General features: G+C 34.1%; 6 protein-coding genes and 2 pseudogenes across 8 annotated transcripts, besides 6 other annotated features; 4 read left to right on the top strand and 4 right to left on the bottom strand.

Annotated features, from left to right (window-relative positions):
• Positions 1 to 178: 178 nt before the first annotated feature.
• Positions 179 to 1345, bottom strand: TVAGG3_0367460 (DNAJ-like protein subfamily C member family; the record flags this gene model as incomplete). The annotated part of the gene is made up of 1 exon (XM_001306384.1): positions 179 to 1345. One exon carries the CDS (start codon positions 1343 to 1345, stop codon positions 179 to 181), a length of 1167 nt encoding a protein of 388 aa, XP_001306385.1.
• A 205-nt stretch (positions 1346 to 1550) lies between these two features.
• Positions 1551 to 2034: a mobile genetic element.
• A 289-nt stretch (positions 2035 to 2323) lies between these two features.
• Positions 2324 to 2773: a mobile genetic element.
• A 1962-nt stretch (positions 2774 to 4735) lies between these two features.
• Positions 4736 to 5657: a mobile genetic element.
• Positions 5658 to 5831: 174 nt separating this feature from the next.
• Positions 5832 to 7035, top strand: TVAGG3_0367420 (glyceraldehyde-3-phosphate dehydrogenase (NAD(P)+) (phosphorylating) protein; the record flags this gene model as incomplete). The annotated part of the gene is made up of 1 exon (XM_001306383.2): positions 5846 to 6931. The coding sequence occupies one exon, from the start codon at positions 5846 to 5848 to the stop codon at positions 6929 to 6931; it is 1086 nt and encodes a 361-aa protein (XP_001306384.1).
• A 333-nt stretch (positions 7036 to 7368) lies between these two features.
• Positions 7369 to 9135, bottom strand: TVAGG3_0367410 (uncharacterized protein; the record flags this gene model as incomplete). The annotated part of the gene is made up of 1 exon (XM_001306382.1): positions 7482 to 9113. One exon carries the CDS (start codon positions 9111 to 9113, stop codon positions 7482 to 7484), a length of 1632 nt encoding a protein of 543 aa, XP_001306383.1.
• A 138-nt stretch (positions 9136 to 9273) lies between these two features.
• Positions 9274 to 9975, bottom strand: TVAGG3_0367400 (Ankyrin repeat family; the record flags this gene model as incomplete). Its single annotated transcript, XM_001306381.2, has 1 exon — positions 9300 to 9626. One exon carries the CDS (start codon positions 9624 to 9626, stop codon positions 9300 to 9302), a length of 327 nt encoding a protein of 108 aa, XP_001306382.2.
• A 21-nt stretch (positions 9976 to 9996) lies between these two features.
• Positions 9997 to 12285: a mobile genetic element.
• Positions 10579 to 11276, bottom strand: TVAGG3_0367390 (MULE transposase domain-containing protein; the record flags this gene model as incomplete). The annotated part of the gene is made up of 1 exon (XM_051231630.1): positions 10579 to 11276. A coding segment is annotated over one exon (698 nt), but the record flags the coding sequence as incomplete, so codon positions are not given.
• Positions 12286 to 12535: 250 nt separating the features above from the next.
• Positions 12536 to 13456: a mobile genetic element.
• A 521-nt stretch (positions 13457 to 13977) lies between these two features.
• On the top strand, positions 13978 to 14581 carry TVAGG3_0367360 (annotated as a pseudogene). The gene has a single exon. A coding segment is annotated over exon 1 (604 nt).
• A 243-nt stretch (positions 14582 to 14824) lies between these two features.
• TVAGG3_0367350 (protein of unknown function, DUF4106 family) lies at positions 14825 to 16207 on the top strand (the record flags this gene model as incomplete). The annotated part of the gene is made up of 1 exon (XM_051231629.1): positions 14825 to 16207. A coding segment is annotated over one exon (1383 nt), but the record flags the coding sequence as incomplete, so codon positions are not given.
• Positions 16208 to 16282: 75 nt separating this feature from the next.
• Positions 16283 to 19034: part of a mobile genetic element that runs on past the window's edge.
• TVAGG3_0367340 lies at positions 17362 to 18239 on the top strand (annotated as a pseudogene). Its single transcript has one exon. A coding segment is annotated over exon 1 (878 nt).

The following is a 19034-nucleotide window of genomic DNA, read 5'->3' as shown; positions in this document are numbered from 1 at the left end:
TGATGACAATTCTATTGAACGAATAAATTATATGTAAATTGTTATAAATATGATCTCAAAACAACATGAAAACATAGTAATTAAAAGATATTATCAATTAAATGTGTTAATTAAACAAAAATTTTAAAATTTATTCGTAAAACAAAGTGTAAACAAAGGAATAAACAAAAAACTTAGCTTAGTTTGGAAGATATCTTACCATAGCATCTTTCTGTTCCTGAGACAAGTACTTAGGGAACTCAACGTTGAATTTCACAACCAAATCACCTCTTCCTCCAGCCTTTCTTGGCATTCCGAGGCCTGGAATTCTCTTTGAGAATCCTGGAGAAATGACTTCGTTGAAGCTTAAGTTAATTGACTTTTCATCAACACCTGTAATGTCAATTCTTGTTCCTGCAAGTGCTTGTTTCAATGGAATTGTCTGTTCGTAGATCAAATCATCAGCTTCGCGTTTGAACAATGGATGTTGTTTCTCTTTAATTACGAAGACTAGATTTTGTGGTTTGTAGCCTGGCTTAATATCACCTTCACCATCATAAGTGATCTTTGTTCCTTCCTTCCAACCTGGTTTCACATCGATCTGGAAAAGCTTGGCATCGTTTTTGCCGTTAATATCTCTTGTAACTCTTAATTTCTTTGTGCAACCGGAATAAAGCTGTTCAAGTGTGCAGTTTACATCGACAATCATTGGTGATTGTGATTTCTTCTGTTTTGTATCAGCTTTGTCTCTGAAAGTGTAAAATCTTGAGAAATCATTTGAGTTAGGGTCTAACGAACCGATACGATGGCCTCTGCCTTGGAATAGACCATCATTTGCTTCTGGAGCTTCTGTAAATTGCTGGAAATGTGCTCCTGGGAAGCCATTATTTCCAGATGTAAATCTTTGGTACTGTGGACCGCTTGATTGACGACCTGCTTGTCTCTGGGCGTTGCCGAACATTGATCCGAAAACATCATCATTGTCGCCAAATGATCCGAATCCGAAGCCACCTGGACCGAAGAATTGTCTGAAGATTTTCTCAGCATCATCAGAGTTGAATGTATAATATTGAGTATGTGGACCAGCTCTTCCAAAGTTGTTGGAATCAAATTGTGGACCTGGGTTTGGATTTCCACCAACTTTGAGACCTTCTTCACCGTATTGATCGTAGATCTTACGCTTTTGTGGATCACTTAATACATTATATGCTTCTGATATCTCTTGAAACTTTGCTTGTGCTTCGGCTTGATTGTTTGGATTTTTATCTGGATGCCATTTCATAGCGAGTTTTCTATATGCTTTCTTGATTGCATCATCGTTAGCATCTCTTGATACACCGAGTATATTGTAGAAGTCACGTGCCATTGAAAAAATGACATTAGAGATCGAGCATTTATAGTATCAAAATTTTTTCTTAGTATAAGTGTCCGCCCAAAAATTTCTCTCAAAATTTTGATATTTAGGAAAAATGGATGAAATATAATGCAAACTATTTATACTTTAATTATTTAATTTAAAAAATCGAAATCATCAGAAATTTAATAAAATTTATAGAAGATGATCAATAACAGAGTAGGGGTAATTTTAGCTAAAAGTGACACACCTGTAAAAAGTGACACACCCGTGAAGGGTGTGATTACCGATCGGTAATTTCGACAGTTTAGAATTTAAAAATTTTTATGGAACTGTTGCGAGTTTCATAAAGAATTTAAGGAATATAAGCAAAGATTTGAATCAAAATCTTAGACCTAAGCCGCTCGATTCGCTCGCGGCTTCCGCGAATTACAGATCAGCAAAGATTTGAATCAAAATCTTCGAACTAAGCCGATCGCTTCGCTCGCGGCTTTCTTTATTATTTTAAATTTGCATATTTCCATCAAAAGTTCATAAGGTAAAAAATTTCGTTTATATTATTGCAAAATAAAATCTTCATTATTAAGATAAGTACCTTAATATGTACGTAAATTTTAATGAAATTTATACAACATTATAAAAATTTATGAATAAAAACTTGATATAAAATAACATTTTTATTTTTACTAAGAAAAAAAAGGGGTATTATTATTGTCGTCTGGCGGTTTTAGACGACAATGCGAATTTTCAAATAATAGGATTTTTAGCCAGATAAAGGGCTACTCCATATATCATGCGTGTTTGCATACTATATACATAGATGGAATTGATGTTCTTCCTTTATTTAGGTACCGAAACATGCTTGAAAAATCTATTTTTTAGACGACAATGATAATTTTGTCACTTTTCCAGACGACAATAATAATTTGTCACTTTTTTAGACGACAATAATAATTTTGTCACTTTTCCAGACGACAATAAAACATCCTCAAAAAAAAGGTTTTTGATAATAAATTTATTTTATTTCGAAAAAGTAGCAATAATCGTAAAAGGGTATTGATAGGCTTGCTAAAGTAACTAATTTTAGCTGTCAAATACTTTTGTATTTTGAAGTAAATTAGTATAAATTTGTTTTTACTTTTATTTCGAAAAAGTAGCAATAATCGTAAAAGGGTATTGATAGGCTTGCTAAAGTAACTAATTTTAGCTGTCAAATACTTTTGTATTTTGAAGTAAATTAGTATAAATTTGATATTATTTTAACTCCCTTTGAAAAACTCAATTTTCCATACAGAGGGAACGGGAATAGCATCCAATATTCCCTGAGAATGGTTGCGCATTCTCAGTTCCCTCTATATTTCGAACGAAGCTCTCATCGGTCTTTTTTTTAATACTAAACGTTTTTTTCCCTATCACTTTTAGCTAAAATTTGGGTTTGCCATCAATAACATTGGGACAACATCTTGTAATTAAGTAAAGTTATATATGGATATCATGACTTAATAAATATTGGCCTTTCATTTATAATCATTCATCGAGCAAAACGAAATTTTTGCGAAAACTTGATAATTTTTATAAGAGTAATTCGGTTTCAAGTTAATCAATCAATAAATTTGAATTGTCCAAGTTAAGGATGTCAATTTGGAAGAAAAGTGAGAAAATTCCTAAAATGCTAAAAATGAATTTTCCAAACGCATTTTTTTATCTCATTTTTTTGATTTTGAAAAAAATTTGGAGAGAAGAACTCTTCGTTTTTGAATTTTATCACGATGGTTTTAAAGTATATTAGACACATGTATTGGTATTACTATTTTTGTATATTTTGAGAGAAAATCCCTAAAAAGTGAGAAAATCTAAGACGGTTTGAGAAAATATATAAACTATTGAAAATTTGAATTAAACTTCTAATTTGGAAAAAAGAAATTTGGAAAGAAGAAAATTCAAAAATCGAGATTTAGACTCAGCATCAAATGGAGAACAAAATGTTTCTTCATATGAAGGAAAAAAATTTTCTTGTGAAGAAATAGAGTTTTTAAAATTTTATTGTATGTAATGAAATAAACAAATATTAAAATTATTTTTTGATAACAAGAAAATTCCCAACAGAAAATATTTGAGACAAAGAAAAAAAGAAAATTGAAAAATATTACTCTCCTTTATATTTCATGAGATTTTAAATTTATTCTCATAAAATTGACAATTTTATACGTTTAGATGAAAATAAGTGATTTTGGTTGAAATAAAAGTTATTGTTTGCTTACAGCTATCAAATAGATTTTTGCTATTTTGATTAAAATTTGTTAATCAAATTAATAAATTTTTTCTAAATATCTTAAATATCTGGATCACTCACATATACAATGAATTGAACGATAAAAATAATACAAACTCAACTAAGTTTCATGTCTTTCAACTAAAAAAATTATGCAAATTAAATTAAATTGTTTATTCAAATATAAAACAAAGATGAAGTAATTACAGTTATCATAAACTTTATGAATAACTCTGTAATTGGTTCAGATTTTCGTAAAAATATTTTTATTAATATTGATAAGAATACGTTTACCTACTATCACAACATATCGATAAACAAGAGTAGAGTGATTTTTATCATCGAAACTTTTTAAAAGCTGTAGGCTGGAAGTAAAAATCTTGTTTTTTCTGAGTTAGTTGTAGAACTATTGATGCACGAGTTATCATTGTGATGTAGAAGGATGTCAATGTACTGACTGAAGGATATGAAGTGAATTGAATTTCATTGAATTTCAATTTGATCAAAATTTGTTGAAATGATATGAATGTGTCAACATCTGTATCACTCTCTTTCACTCCTTCCCTATTCTTTCGAGAACGAAGCTAGCTCAGCTTTCGCTGAGCGAATTGACACTTTTGATGTCCTAAACGTACATGCTCTCAAATTTATCGAAAAAAATTATACCACCTAAACTAGTATATTCTTATTTTAAATATGATATTATCCTTAGAATCCACACTAGAATATATTTAAATCAACTTTTAAAAAAGTTCGAATCCTGCGCGTCTCACTTTTTAAATTTTCGAAAAGGAAAATTATATTCTCCTAAAATGAAAACGATTTTCCGAATTGACATCCTTATCCAAGTTTAAAATCATTTCTCCAAAGGAAAAATAAAAAATCGAATTCTTATTGTGCGAGTTATGGCCATTAAATAATATAGGCATTCCAATAGTTGCGCGGACAATCTGAGTCACATTTGCATTGATCGCAATCGGCTGGCATTACACTCTTTGTATCGTGAATTCAATCATATTTTTTATTTCACTAGTGAAAAAAATGAATTCACACAGAATTTTGAACAATTAATTGGCCAAGCACTACTATGTGAATAACAAATAATATTTCAGCAAGCCTCACCTGAAAATGGCAAACCCAAATTTTAGCTAAAAGTGATAGGGAAAAAAAAACGTTTAGTATTAAAAAAAAAGACCGATGAGAGCTTCGTTCGAAATATAGAGGGAACTGAGAATGCGCAACCATTCTCAGGGAATATTGGATGCTATTCCCGTTCCCTCTGTATGGAAAATTGAGTTTTTCAAAGGGAGTTAAAATAATATCAAATTTATACTAATTTACTTCAAAATACAAAAGTATTTGACAGCTAAAATTAGTTACTTTAGCAAGCCTATCAATACCCTTTTACGATTATTGCTACTTTTTCGAAATAAAAGTAAAAACAAATTTATACTAATTTACTTCAAAATACAAAAGTATTTGACAGCTAAAATTAGTTACTTTAGCAAGCCTATCAATACCCTTTTACGATTATTGCTACTTTTTCGAAATAAAAGTAAAAACAAATTTATACTAATTTACTTCAAAATACAAAAGTATTTGACAGCTAAAATTAGTTACTTTAGCAAGCCTATCAATACCCTTTTACGATTATTGCTACTTTTTCGAAATAAAATAAATTTATTATCAAAAACCTTTTTTTTCTTAGTAAAAATAAACAAAATTTTTTACCTTATGAACTTTTGATGGAAATATGCAAATTTAAAATAATAAAGAAAGCCGCGAGCGAAGCGATCGGCTTAGTTCGAAGATTTTGATTCAAATCTTTGCTGATCTGTAATTCGCGGAAGCCGCGAGCGAATCGAGCGGCTTAGGTCTAAGATTTTGATTCAAATCTTTGCTTATATTCCTTAAATTCTTTATGAAACTCGCAACAGTTCCATAAAAATTTTTAAATTCTAAACTGTCGAAATTACCGATCGGTAATCACACCCTTCACGGGTGTGTCACTTTTTACAGGTGTGTCACTTTTAGCTAAAATTACCCCTACTCCCTGAAAATTTGAAAATCAACGATGAAAAACCGCTCAATATAAGCATCAATTGCTAATATTCGTGATGAGCACCATATATGGAATATGGTTGATGTTACCCATTAAATTCTATGTGATATGACCAGCCATCATTCAAATTGTGCTCTCAAATTTGAGAGACAAAATATCATCTCACTTTCACCTAAACATGGTTGTTAAGGTTGCTATCAATGGTTTCGGCAGAATCGGCCGTCTCGTTTTCCGCGCTTGCCGCAAGCTCTACCCAAAGGATGTCCAAGTTGTCGCTATCCACGATCTTGGTGACATCAAGACAAACGTTTACCTCCTCAAGTACGATACAGCTCACCGTGCTTTCCCAGAACCAGTCACAGTCGATGAGGCTAAGCAGGAATTCACAGTCGGTGAAGGCGCTGACAAGTGGGTTGTTAAGTCCATCGGTGGCCGCCTTGGCCCATCCCAGCTCCCATGGAAGGAGTTCGGCATCGATGTTGTCCTCGAGTCAACAGGTATCTTCCGTACAAAGGCCGAGAAGGATGCTGAAGGCAAGATCACAAAGGATGGTTATGATGGCCACCTTGTTTCTGGTGCTAAGAAGGTTGTCCTTTCCGTCCCATCTGCTGATGAGATCGAATGCACACTCGTTCTCGGTGTCAACGATGAAGATCTCAAGCCAGAGACAAAGTGCATCTCCAACGCTTCCTGCACAACAAACTGCCTTGGCCCAGTCGCTAAGACACTCAACAACGCCTTCGGAATCCGCAACGGCTTCATGACAACAGTCCACTCCTACACAAACGATCAGGTTGTCGCTGATACAATGCACAAGGATCTCCGCCGTGCTCGTGCTGCTGGCATGAACATCATCCCAACATCCACAGGTGCTGCTATCGCTCTTCCAAAGGTTTGCCACGGTCTCCCACCAAAGTCCCTCGATGGCTTCGCTCTCCGTGTCCCAACAATCACAGGCTCCCTCGTCGACCTCACAGTCAACGTTAACGCCAAGGTCACAAAGGAGGAAGTCAACGCTGCCCTCAAGAAGGCTACAGAGGAAGGCTCCCTCAAGGGCATCATGACATACGTCACAGACCCAATCGTTTCATCCGATATCATCGGCTGCCAGTACTCATCCATCGTTGATGCTCTCTCCACAAAGGTTCTTCCAAACCCAGAAGGCCAGGGCACACTCGTCAAGGTTCTCTCCTGGTACGATAACGAGTGGATGTACTCATGCCGCTGCGCTGATATCTTCCACCGCCTTGAGCAATATCTTTAAACTAAATAATTAAGGATTCCTGTTGAACAAATTCAATAACTTTTTTTTATTTGAAAATCAACTAATGATTAATTGAAATTGGATAGATATTAGTTAATTCTCAGTATCAATTGAATCCATTGTTTGATGCTTTCGAATAAATCATTATAAAACTAGAATCATTCAAATGATTCAATATGTTTTTGAGCAATTTAACCTATTCAATAAGAGATTCTTAGTATTACATGTAGAATGTACTTATATTATTTCTTGTTAGATGTGTTGAATGGAAACAGGCAAATACTTAGTAATCACAAATGAATTATCCTATTTTATTTCAATTTGATATGTGATTGCTCTGAATTTAATGAATACCTGAATGAGTTTTTACATTAAAGGCGAAAGAAACAGTTTATAGTGGAAATTAAAATTTTGTAAAAAAAAACTTTAAGATCAAAGAAACATTTGCTTTTACATGTGACAAATAAGTATAAACTTCATCAATTTGACATAACTCAATACCTAAAAAGAAAATAATAAAATAAAAAGTTTTTTTTTTCATGAATTAGATCTAGAAATCTGGAGCCGATTGAATAGACTCTTCCTCTTGATCTTCTTCTTCTTCATCAGTAAGATCCTGCCATTCTACTCCGAGATCGTTTTCTTCGCTATCTGTGTGGTCAGATTGTTGAGAAAGTGTTTTCATCATGAGTCTCCTGTAGTCTTCTTGTGTCATCTTCGTTCCTCCGAATGTTTTATGGTCTTTTTCATCATCGCTATTTAAGTTGTCACTTTTTACTTCCTCTTCCTCTTTTTCTTCTTCGTATTTTCCGATTGGTTCGTCATTGTCGATATCAACGTTACTTCTGAATGGTTCCTTAGCATCTCCGAAGTCTTCTTCTTGATCCTCTTCCTCAATATCGTTGAAAACTACTTCATTCTTTCCATCGTAGAAATTAAATCCTTTTCTATCGAATTTGAATGGATAATCGTCATAATTACGTTCTCCAAGCATTGGTTCTTCGATGTTTTCGACCTGAGAGAGCTGATTCTTCAAAGCAATAATTTCTTCTCGTAATTCACGGTTTTCGCGGAAAAGAGTAGCTGCATCTGCTGGAGCTTCCTTACGATCAAGCACTTCTAACCTGCTTTGAAGATGCTCGATCTGTGCTTTGAGGTTTTCAATTCTATCGTTTTCTTTGTCACTTTTTTCATTATCATCTGTTATCGAGTATTCATCGCTGGAGAGCTCTGCATCGACACGGTTTGTAAGGGCTTCGATAGCCTTGAAGAGGCGCTGTATTCCATTTGCATCCTGCTTTGATGGGGAGCGATTTAGTAAATCTTGGTAAATTTTCGTAAGTTCTTGGTATTCTTTTGTCTTTCCGATACCCTTTGATGCTCCAGAAGCACGAAGAGCTTCATTCTTTTCCTTGATTGAGTTGATTTCGCGAATAATGGATTCAATTTTCTGCGGAGAAGCAGTATTTGAAGAGTTTGGAGAGGCAACCTTGTTGAGCTGGGCATTTCTAAGCTCTAATTGGCTGATACGCTTTCTGAGTTCTTGCACATCTTCTTCATTTATCTCTTCTTCTTCGTAATCTTCTTCTTCATCGACAAGAGCATCATGCTCGTCTTGAAGTTGATGTAAACGGAATTTTAATGCTATTAAAACTTCCTTAGGAGTGAATGAAATGTCCGAATTTTTGATAATGATACCAATTCTTTCAGCATCTTCAGCCTTTTCGAAAATTTCATCGTTGCTTTCTTTTTGTTCAGCAAGTTTGCGCCTTAACTCTGCGTTTTCCTCTTCAAGACGATCAAGTTTATCGTAGAAAGCCTCTGAAGCATCGCCCTTTTGTGAAATAGTCTTGCATTCCTCAATTAACTTCATATCAGTTTCGTGCTGGTTTCTGATTTGAAGTAATTGATCGTTTTCGGCTCTTAATTGTTCAATGATTTCGCTGTTTTTAGAAGATTCTTCAATAGCTGCTTTAACTTCTGACATTTCTTTTCTCAGCTTGATAATTTCTTCAACATATTGGCCTTTTTTGAGAGCAACGATCTCCTTTAAAAGTTTAAATTTGGAACGCTGCGCTTCCTGAAGCTCTCCTTCAAGAAGAGCAATTTTCTCGGTATATTGACTATCATCCTTGAATGATTTGTTTGGAGAATCCCCTCTACGTGGAGAAGTTGGTTTCATTTATCTAAACGATAAAAAATTCTGTCAAATATTTTGATTGGTAAAAGTGACAATCTTATTGTTTTGAAAAAAAAGCAAATGAAAAGTTGAGCAATGCTATAACATATTGATAAACTCATTCAGGGACATTCCATTAATATTGCTAAAGTTTTAAACAGATTAATTTTAAACAACCAAATATATTTCTTAAAATCTTGATTTTTCGAGCGCTTTATCATGCCCACGCTTTTTAATTAACTCAATGGCTTTGGTTCCAAACTCATTTCTGATATTTGGATTAGCACCATGAATAATTAATGTTTCAACACAGTCATATGATACTGTGTCAGCGGCTATGTGCAGTGGAGTAGCGCCTTCAAAGTCTTGTATGTTAGGATCTGCACCAAAATCAAGTAAGAGCTTAATCATATCTCGATTTTGCATTCTAGCTGCCCAATGTAAAGGAGTCATACCTGTGCCATCCTTCGAATTAACATTTACTTTGTATTCTAAGAGAATTAATAAATACGGCATCAAATTATCTTGAACGGCGAGATGAATAGCGGAATACTGAGTTAAAAATGAATCCCATTAAGTACATTTGAACTTTCGGTTATAAGATATAGAATATGTTGAATTGAAATTGAATGTCTTTTGCATTAGTATCAGCACCATTTTCCACTAGGTAATGAAAACATACAATTGCATGCTCAATAATTGAATACATAAGAAGAGTTCTATAAAATTTTGATAAATTCGATTTTTCTAAGTAGTTAGAATTAAAAACATACCACAGCTGTTAAAGGAACTTTAGAAGGAACAAGACTTTTGAATGAATCAATATCATCAGTCTTTAGACATTCTAAAGCTTTATCGAAATCAGCACTCATTATTGAATTTTTTTGAGTGGGGGACAAACTCGCCCATTGTCACTTTTTCATTAACCTTAAACTTGTAATTTTCATTATTTTTAATTAACCTTATTTCTTTCTCAATTCCTGATTTATTTTATTCACTTACTATTAAAAGTCACATTTTAATAAAATATAATAATTTATTTATAGCATTTTTTACTATACTGTAATAAAAAATTAATTATAATAAATTAAATGTTTATTAAATCAAATGTTTTCTTTGCAATAATATTTTTAATGTTGAGTAAACAATGTTGGGATCAAGTGTATCATTTTTCAGACCTTTCTGAACAGCTTCAAGCATACTGATGCATTCGACTTTTTTAAATTGTGTCATTTCTTCGAAATCTCTTGTGACTTTTTTGATAACTTTAACACTTCTCTCTGAATCCAGACCTTTAATTTGCAACTTAATCAGGAATGAAGGAACAACACTGGAATATAACTCGATGACAAGTTCATCGAGTCGAAGATTTCGCCTTTCTGGGAAGTACTGGTGCTTCAAAACCTTGAAATGTGATTCCGAGATGTTGTTTGTTCCATCTCCTTCATTTATATAGCGAAGCATCCACTTGTCAAGATGATGGCGCCACTGTCGGTCAAAGTATTCACGGGCAGCAGGTTCCTCATTTAAAATTTCTTCTAAATTGTTGTAAACTTCATCAGGATCAATTTCTTCCTCTTCAGAACCAAAGACCAATAACTTCATTAAGTTATAGAAAGTTTCGAAGTTGGAACGATCTTGAAACTTTTCAGCCTTTCTCATGACAGTGCGCAACACATGAACGCCACACCAAATGATCTGGCATAAGGGGATGGCTGTTTCAACAGCATTTGTGATTTGAGGTGCGCAGTCCATTGAAAAATAAGATGGTTCGCGATTGATGGAGCCAAAATATGCTGTGAGACAAACTTGTATATTTTCACTTGTGTCGGGCCAAACGAAAAAATACAAAAACGGAAAAACAATTGATTCCGCGAATTTGCCAGTGACGGCATAAAATGGTATGCGAGAGCGCAAGAGCTTATAAGTGGAATCAATGTGATAAGTTTGTATTTGATGTGAAAAAGCATTTGCTTCGAATGGGGCGTAATAGAAAATCATACGATCTGGCTCGTGAATAAACTCGATGAGATCATCTGGAGAATGACTCTTAACCATGTCGACAAAAATTGCAAGAGATGTAACATCATCCGCTGAGAAACGGGTATTGATTGCATGAAGGCGTTTAGAAAACTTTTTTAAAGCATCTGTAGATTGTTGAAACATTTCCGGAATGATCCCACTATCAAATGGGATATTAAGATCTTTGAAACACCTTAATTGTGCGTAAACACGGTCTTGATTTGATTCAAAATATCTTGTTAAATAAGATCTATAAAAATATGATGTAATTTGTTGTGATTTGTTTGGAAAAGGGGCAGAATGATTGTGGGTGTTAATACATTTTCGTATGTGGTACTTGTCATCGGGAAGTGTATCAACAAGGAAGCGACATGGACAATTCGGCCACTTACAATTAAATTGGATTTGATTTCTTTCTTTCCTAGTTTTATATGAATAACTACAACCTGCTTGGATTTCTTGTTGCACTCCATACTTAAGCAACTCGATATATGTGAGTTCGTGATCTTGGATCTGCATTAAAATGAAATGATTTGAAAGAATAAAGAATTTTGAATATATTGGTCTTATTTTGATAAGCTTGGTCGTGTTTTGAATAGCTTGGCCATCTAATTCAATTATGATCTTTGAAAATTAGGTGAAATAAAACTAAACATAAATGTAAAACTAGGGATATGAAATTTTGGTTGTACACCACTTGTATGTGCCGGATACCATTGTGTCAAATTTTTTCTGAAATTAACTTTAAAAGTACTAAGTAAGATCATGAGATATAGCAATATATGTTTAAACCAACTTATATTTTGGTTGTACACCACTTGTATGTGCCGGATACCATTGTGTCAAATTTTTTCTGAAATTAACTTTAAAAGTACTAAGTAAGATCATGAGATATAGCAATATATGTTTAAACCAACTTATATTTTGGTTGTACACCACTTGTATGTGCCGGATACCATTGTGTCAAATTTTTTCTGAAATTAACTTTAAAAGTACTAAGTAAGATCATTTATTTTTGCATAATATAATGCCAATATGGTTTCTTTTGATTTTATTTCATTTATAAGCAAATCAGATTTACCCAAAAACTCCACTCCATAAGCGTTCATTTGCTAAATTAAAAAGTGACAATGGGCTAGTCTGTCCCTTTCTCAATTTTTTTTATTCCAAGAGTAGAGAAGAGATGTAAACTAATGTAAAGACTTGGCTTTAGCACATCTACTTATAAGCCATTGAAATAAAGCATTTTATTTGATTTATGGGTCATTTTGACCTTGATATAAATTTAATATTTTTAATAACAAAAAATACACTAAATATATTTGTTCCTTACAACTTTAAACGAGGAGAAATTATCATTGCAATATCTAACTTCAGGCTTTCAGCATAAATTCCAACAATATAAAGGTGACCAAACTATTTTTTGAAAGTCCGCCATAACTTTAATGGTACTATTTCAGCGTGTACAATGAATACAAAAATTCTAAGAGTGCCACATAAAATAGTACTTTAGACTTGAGTTAATGCTACCAAGCAAATGTTAAAAAGATGACTTTAGTGTTTTGATAATCAAAGATTAAAATCATTATTGTCTAAATCAATAATCATAACGACAGAAGTTAATGTTTTTTCATAAGTGCTTTAAATCCACTTTTAAAAGTATACCTCAAAAATCAAAATATCAAAAAAAATTGGCCGATAGGTTTGGCTTTAATTTTTGTCTGCTTTTATGATTTGATATGGATGTTATAATTTTAAAAGTTGAGCCAAATTCACCAATAGATTTTTGAGATTTGCAAATACTCAATAATTTTCAGCGTGTTATCTTTTATTAAAAGAACTATTTGGTTTCAGTATCATATAAATTGATATTTACTTTCTATTTGAACCTTCATTTAGCTAATGATTTAATAATACAGATTTCATCTAGTCCTTATAAGAGAATTTTGAATTTGTTATAATAAAAAAACAAACAGATATAGCTTACACTTCTATAATAAAGATACCTTTTATAGAAATCAGTATGAAATGTGTTTTGGCTTATTGGAAGCATATCAGACATAATCGCCATAATCAAAAAATCTATATACCCAATAAGTAATAAATTTGTCGATATAGATTTTCCATAAAATTAGTTTTTAGTCTGATCTTAAAATAAATTTAATTTTTTATAAAAAAATCACATTTAAAAGTACCTTTTTAGTAGCTCGAAATCCTGTTGGTGGATTTCGGGCGTACTTCAAAATTAGCTTTTCTTCTACATATGCAAGCTATATTTTAAATATGGGGCAAATCGGATCGGCGAAAGGAGTTTAGTTACCTTTAAAAAATGTTAAATGTTAACACTCAGTCCATTTGAATATGAAAAATAAAATTGACTTTGATTAAATGTTTTTATTTATCATGCAATTCTTCTTGCGACCAAAGATTTGAATAAAATTTCAAAAAATAAGATAGCTTAAAAAATAATATACGGTAGTGTTTACTAATAGATGAATAAAAAAAAAGGTAGTGGGGCTTCCAGGCGCGTTGCGCCCTCTAGCCCATAAGAAATTTTTCCCAAGACCCAAGAGGAGGACCGAACCCCAGCCGACCAGCCGGTGACTTTTTTGTAGAGCACTCAAAATAGTATAACTTTGTCCTGACAAGTAAGGGTCTATCGTCGCTACAGGAAAAGTTACAGGCGTTCCAAGGAAGTATACTTTGAGAAGCCTTTTCTCCCTTATAGAATGAGATAGGACGGTTATTTTACAAAACTGACAACACTTTGACCGAGTAGTTTTTTGTGCTGAACAAAAAGTGTCATATAAACATCTGTCAAAAACCGTTTTTTACTTCACTTAAAATGCCACGTAAGCTACGTAAGAATATACGTAAGAGGAAGGGAGCATTGAAACATCCAATAGTAAAACTGACACCACAACAACAGTTGCAAACAACAAATGATGAATGACCCCACTATGTTGCAACAAATGTCAAGCAACCCTATGCTTTTAAACCGAGTTATTGGTGCACAGAGTGGAGGTTTAAGAGCGGCACTTTTAGCGAAAATGGCAGGCTATGGTGGAGCTGCAGACGGAACAGCTTATAACCCTCAAAGTCAAATGAATTTGAGTTCACTCAAAAATCAAATAACAGATGTCAAAAAGTCAAACATAGACATACAGAAACAAATAAGTGAAAACGAAAAGAAACTAGAATATGACAGACACACAAAGAAACTCAATGAGTTAAACGTAGAGAAAAAGAAGAAAGAAGAACAACTGAAAGAACTAAGTACAGAGGAATATGCGAAAAAAGTGTCAGAAAAAGCAGCAGAAGTAGCAAAAATGGAACAAGATGTTATAAATTTGAAAAACCATACTACTCAATATAAAGTACTGAAAGATGAAGAAATAAAACAAAAAGCCCTGAAGACATATATGGATAGCGATGAGTATAAAAAAGAAGTTGAAGCAAATGTAAAGGCAGAAAAACTTTTACAGTTGCAAAACCAAACCGTACAGTATGAAAACTTAGCACAAGAAAGTAAAAATAACGACGCAGCCATGCAAAAGGCAATGAAAAGCGCAGATATTATAAAAGCTAATAATGACTGGTTAGATGCCCAAGCCAACGCTAAAGCAGCCCAACTTATAGGGTCAATAAGGACAAAAATACAAGCGGATGAAGACAGTTCAAATGAAGCTTTAATGAATGCTGACTTTAAGAATGCCTTCGAAGCTCTTCATAGTAAGGTGAAACTAGTGAACGACTTCTCATCTGGAAAGAAACTGAAGTCTGAAGGTTTCGACAAAGAGTTAAGAGAAGTAGCACAAAATATGACGAAAATAACAGATGCAGCAACGAGACAGGCAGTTCAAAGTGCCTATGACGCCGTTAGAGCAACTGTTGTGGAAAGTCAAGAAAAAGAGTTACAACAGACCAAAACAGACCTAGTAAATGCTTTCTTAAAAACGAAAAGTCAGGTAGGACATTATGCTGCAGATGGAACATATGTGCCAGCTGGTGGAACTTATATACCACCAAACCCTCCAAGAGAAGCACCTGCACCAGGACTACCTAAAACATTTACATCGTCACATGGACACAGACACAGGCATGCACAAAAACCAACACAACAACCAACAGTTCAAAATCCAGCACCACAACAACAACCAAAACCAACAGTTCAAAATCCTGCACAACAACCAACAGTTCAAAATCCAGCACAACAACAACAACAACCAAAACCAACAGTTCAAAACCCTGCACAACAACAACCACAAACAGAGCAAGGACATAAAAGAAGTAGAGAAAAAGGAAACCAAGAATTCTTAAAAATGCTTAAGGAAGATTATGGTTACCCAGATACTCTTGACTTTAGTGACAGATATAAAGAAGCTATTAGAAAGTTCAAGGAAGGAAATACTGACCCGAACCTATTTAGCTTTATGGTTCAGCATAAAATCGGATATAATCTCAAACCTGGAAAATACAAGCTCGCTAAGGGATATGATTTAATAGCATATCATCCAAATGACATGAATGAATTTACTCCGAGATATTTGGTGTCAGAGCTAAATGATAATTCAACTCTCTTCATGAAACGCGTAAAAAATAGAGACGGAACGAAAGAAGAAAGGTTTATGAGTCCGGATGACTTAGATAGGGAACTTGTTAAAAACGGTCTCGGAATATATGAAATGCCAGCAGATGAGATACAAGAAACTCAACAGGAAGAAGTTCAGATACAACCAGACATGGAAGAAATAGTTCAGCAACAACAGCTAGAAGAGCCTGAAGGAAACGAACAAATCCCTCCTTTGGAAACTAACTTCACAGAACTAGATGAAGATTTGGAACAGCCGAAAAATCTTGACCCTCAACAAGTGTATGCGGAGAATATGGAATCTTTCCAAGAGTCTAAGAAAAATTCGGCTGACATAGTAGAAGAATATCGAAAAATGTTCGCCGAAATACAAAAGACTCCAACATCAGATGAAAATATTCAGCATAGAATGGAAGTACTGAAAGATAATGTACGCAAATACAATAATCCTTTTTACTTACGACCATATAACGTTCAATCTTTGGCTGAACTCGGTGAAAATAAAAGGTTAAATTTCAACAAAACATATAGAAATGAAACATTGTTTAAAGTTCATTCAGAACCTAACCAATATGGAAACAAACCTACTTTTGTTTCTGCAGACTATGGAACTACAATGAGATGGGGTCATAAAGCTAATCCGGATAGGTGGTTCATAAACTTACAACCTCAATTCCAAGAAGTTGTAGACGCAATGGAAGTGAATGGTGAACCAGATATAGCTGGTATTTTCAGCGCGGCTTTAATGCCATTGAAAGATATGAAACATGCAGATATTTTGGACCAGTATGAAATGAACATGGCTGAGGGAAATATAACACCTGACGTTCTAGAACATTTATCTCAAAGAACTACACAGAACCATAGAGATGGTATATTTGGTGAAGAGTTTAGAAAGAAAGTTAGGGAGAGAGAAGGAAGAGAACCTATTGTACATGACCTTGCAAACGAAAGTTTGCAAAATGTCATAAAAACTTACTTTGCAGACAATGAACTGAGAAGGGATGAATATTTAAGAAAACTCAAATGGACAGTACCAAATGAAATGTTAGTATTGAAAAACATGTTCCTTGACAAAATAAAACCAACTACAGAAATAAATGACGCAAGACTGAAATGTTGGGTAAAAGCTTTCCCATTCACAAAAGATATTATTGGTAACATGGAAAGAAAACCAGAATGGCTACAAAAACATATATTTGGAAACGAGCTTATTCCATATGGACAAGCTCTGTTTGAAGAGCTTGAACCGGAAACTCAGGAAAGAGTCATGCAAACAATACGCGAAGACTCAAATACAAACTATGACAAAATCTTTCTAGGATATAGGTTACCTGAGATGGGCGACCAGAGCCCAAAGGCAAAAAGGACATGGGAAATTTACAACATACTAGGTGAACATGAGGCAAAGATGCAACAACTTGAAGCAGAGGGCAAGTTACCAAAAGCGACACCAAAGAAGAAGAGAAGAGTAGAACAAAGTGAAAGTAGTGAAGAAGTAACTTCATCTAGTGAAAGTAGTGGCAATGAAAGAAAAAGAAGAGTTAAAAACTCAGTCAGGAAGAAAGTAAAGCTTGGTCCGAGTGGGTTCTATTATGATATATAAATCCAACTATTCTATATTTTTACCCATATGAAATGTACGCCGCTCAGAATATAACGCCAACAGTTTTGGATGCCATGAACGGAAATGTTTCCGAATGGTATAACGAATGCGACAATGCCATTAGAAGGTCAGAAATAGTTCCTGGAACTTACGAATATACAACTGCTGTTTCTTATGGAAACGTAGGTGAGTTTGGAGAAGGTTCTTTCAACAACAGTAGATATTGCTTGCGACAGGTTTCATATTATTTCTATTGACAACTCATTCTTATACGTGGAACAAGACATTGAAATAAAACCTTCTGCCAAGTTGTCTGACAAGAAAGGTTGCAATGGAATTTTCTATGTCGGATACCAATATGCTCCAGAAGTTTTCATGGGATATAAGATATTATTCTAACTCTGACTTAGTTCAAACAGTAACATGGACAAACTATGAATGGTTCGCTTTGAGAAACTCAGTACAACCACAAGCTAGGAGAACAACAGACCAGTATGCAACTATTGAGAAAATAAGAAGACTTGACCTCTAACGTTCCAGGAGTTTATGTTGACCTTTCTGGACAAACTGCAGCAGCAGTAACCAAAGTAAAACTGAAACTAAGAGTTCCTTTGTCATCTTTCCTCATCTTCAGGTTTTTAAGATACTTGCCAAACTGGGCAGGAAAAATTTCTATCGAACTTACTCCAAGCAAAAATAACTTAGTCATTGCACCAACACAAGACCCATTCACTCTTACAGACGTAAAGGGAACAAATAAAACGTCATTCGCCGAATTTTGCAAAGACAAAGTTGACTTAGACTTTGGTTTCTCAAACCTCAACACTGAAGTAAACTATTATTTCAATGCTGCTGGAGATGCTTGGGACCCAGTTAAGTTCACATGCGAAAAATTTGAATGCAAGAGAATAGAAAGCAGACTTGCCGTTTATATGTTGGACCCAGATATTTCAAATGCTTTAGCTGCCAAATATATTGCAGTTCCACTTATGTTCCCTATACACCAAATATCTGTCAAAGACTTTGCAGGTGAAGTTGGAAACCAAAATCCAGGAGCCGAAGGTGCAAGAACAGATATTGCTTTAACAACTGCAATGAAACATGCAGATACTATGTTTGTACTGTTCAGACGAACTATAAATGACTATTCTTGTTTCTACAACCCTGGTATTAAATATCATATAAACATAGATGGCAAATATTATCCAAGAGAAGAATATTCTACAGTTGAGGATATGAGGTCATACAACTTGACATTAGATGCTATGAACTTTAACAACAACCTCACAACAACCATTAACCCTGAAATGCAAAGTTCTATTATGCCATATGTGAAAGTATGGACTCATACAGGAGGTCAAAAACTCAATATACAAATGGAGACCGTTCAAACTTTTGGCTTGGCATTCCATTTGCTGACTCAGAAGACTTTATGGGTGGTATTTCAACTGTTGGTACTGTACAAATACAATATACTGGTGACAGAGACGGTCCAGATGAATTGAAAGCAAAGAAGTTTACAAAACCAATAGCACTTTTCACGGAAGATGCTCTTTTGAAGATTCGTTCGATGAAACCTGCTGGGGCTCCTCAGATTGGCATAACGACAGCTTCCATCGAGCAGATTTTGGCAGCAGGTCAGTAAGTTGTTCTTGAACTGACTTCTCTCCGTCAAATATTGACAGTACGCCAGTTTTGACATAAT

The sequence above is a fragment of the Trichomonas vaginalis genome, chromosome V (genome assembly GCF_026262505.1).
Source record: "Trichomonas vaginalis G3 chromosome V, whole genome shotgun sequence".
Classification (NCBI taxonomy): domain Eukaryota; phylum Parabasalia; order Trichomonadida; family Trichomonadidae; genus Trichomonas; species Trichomonas vaginalis.
This window is presented reverse-complemented; position numbering and strand designations above follow the sequence as displayed.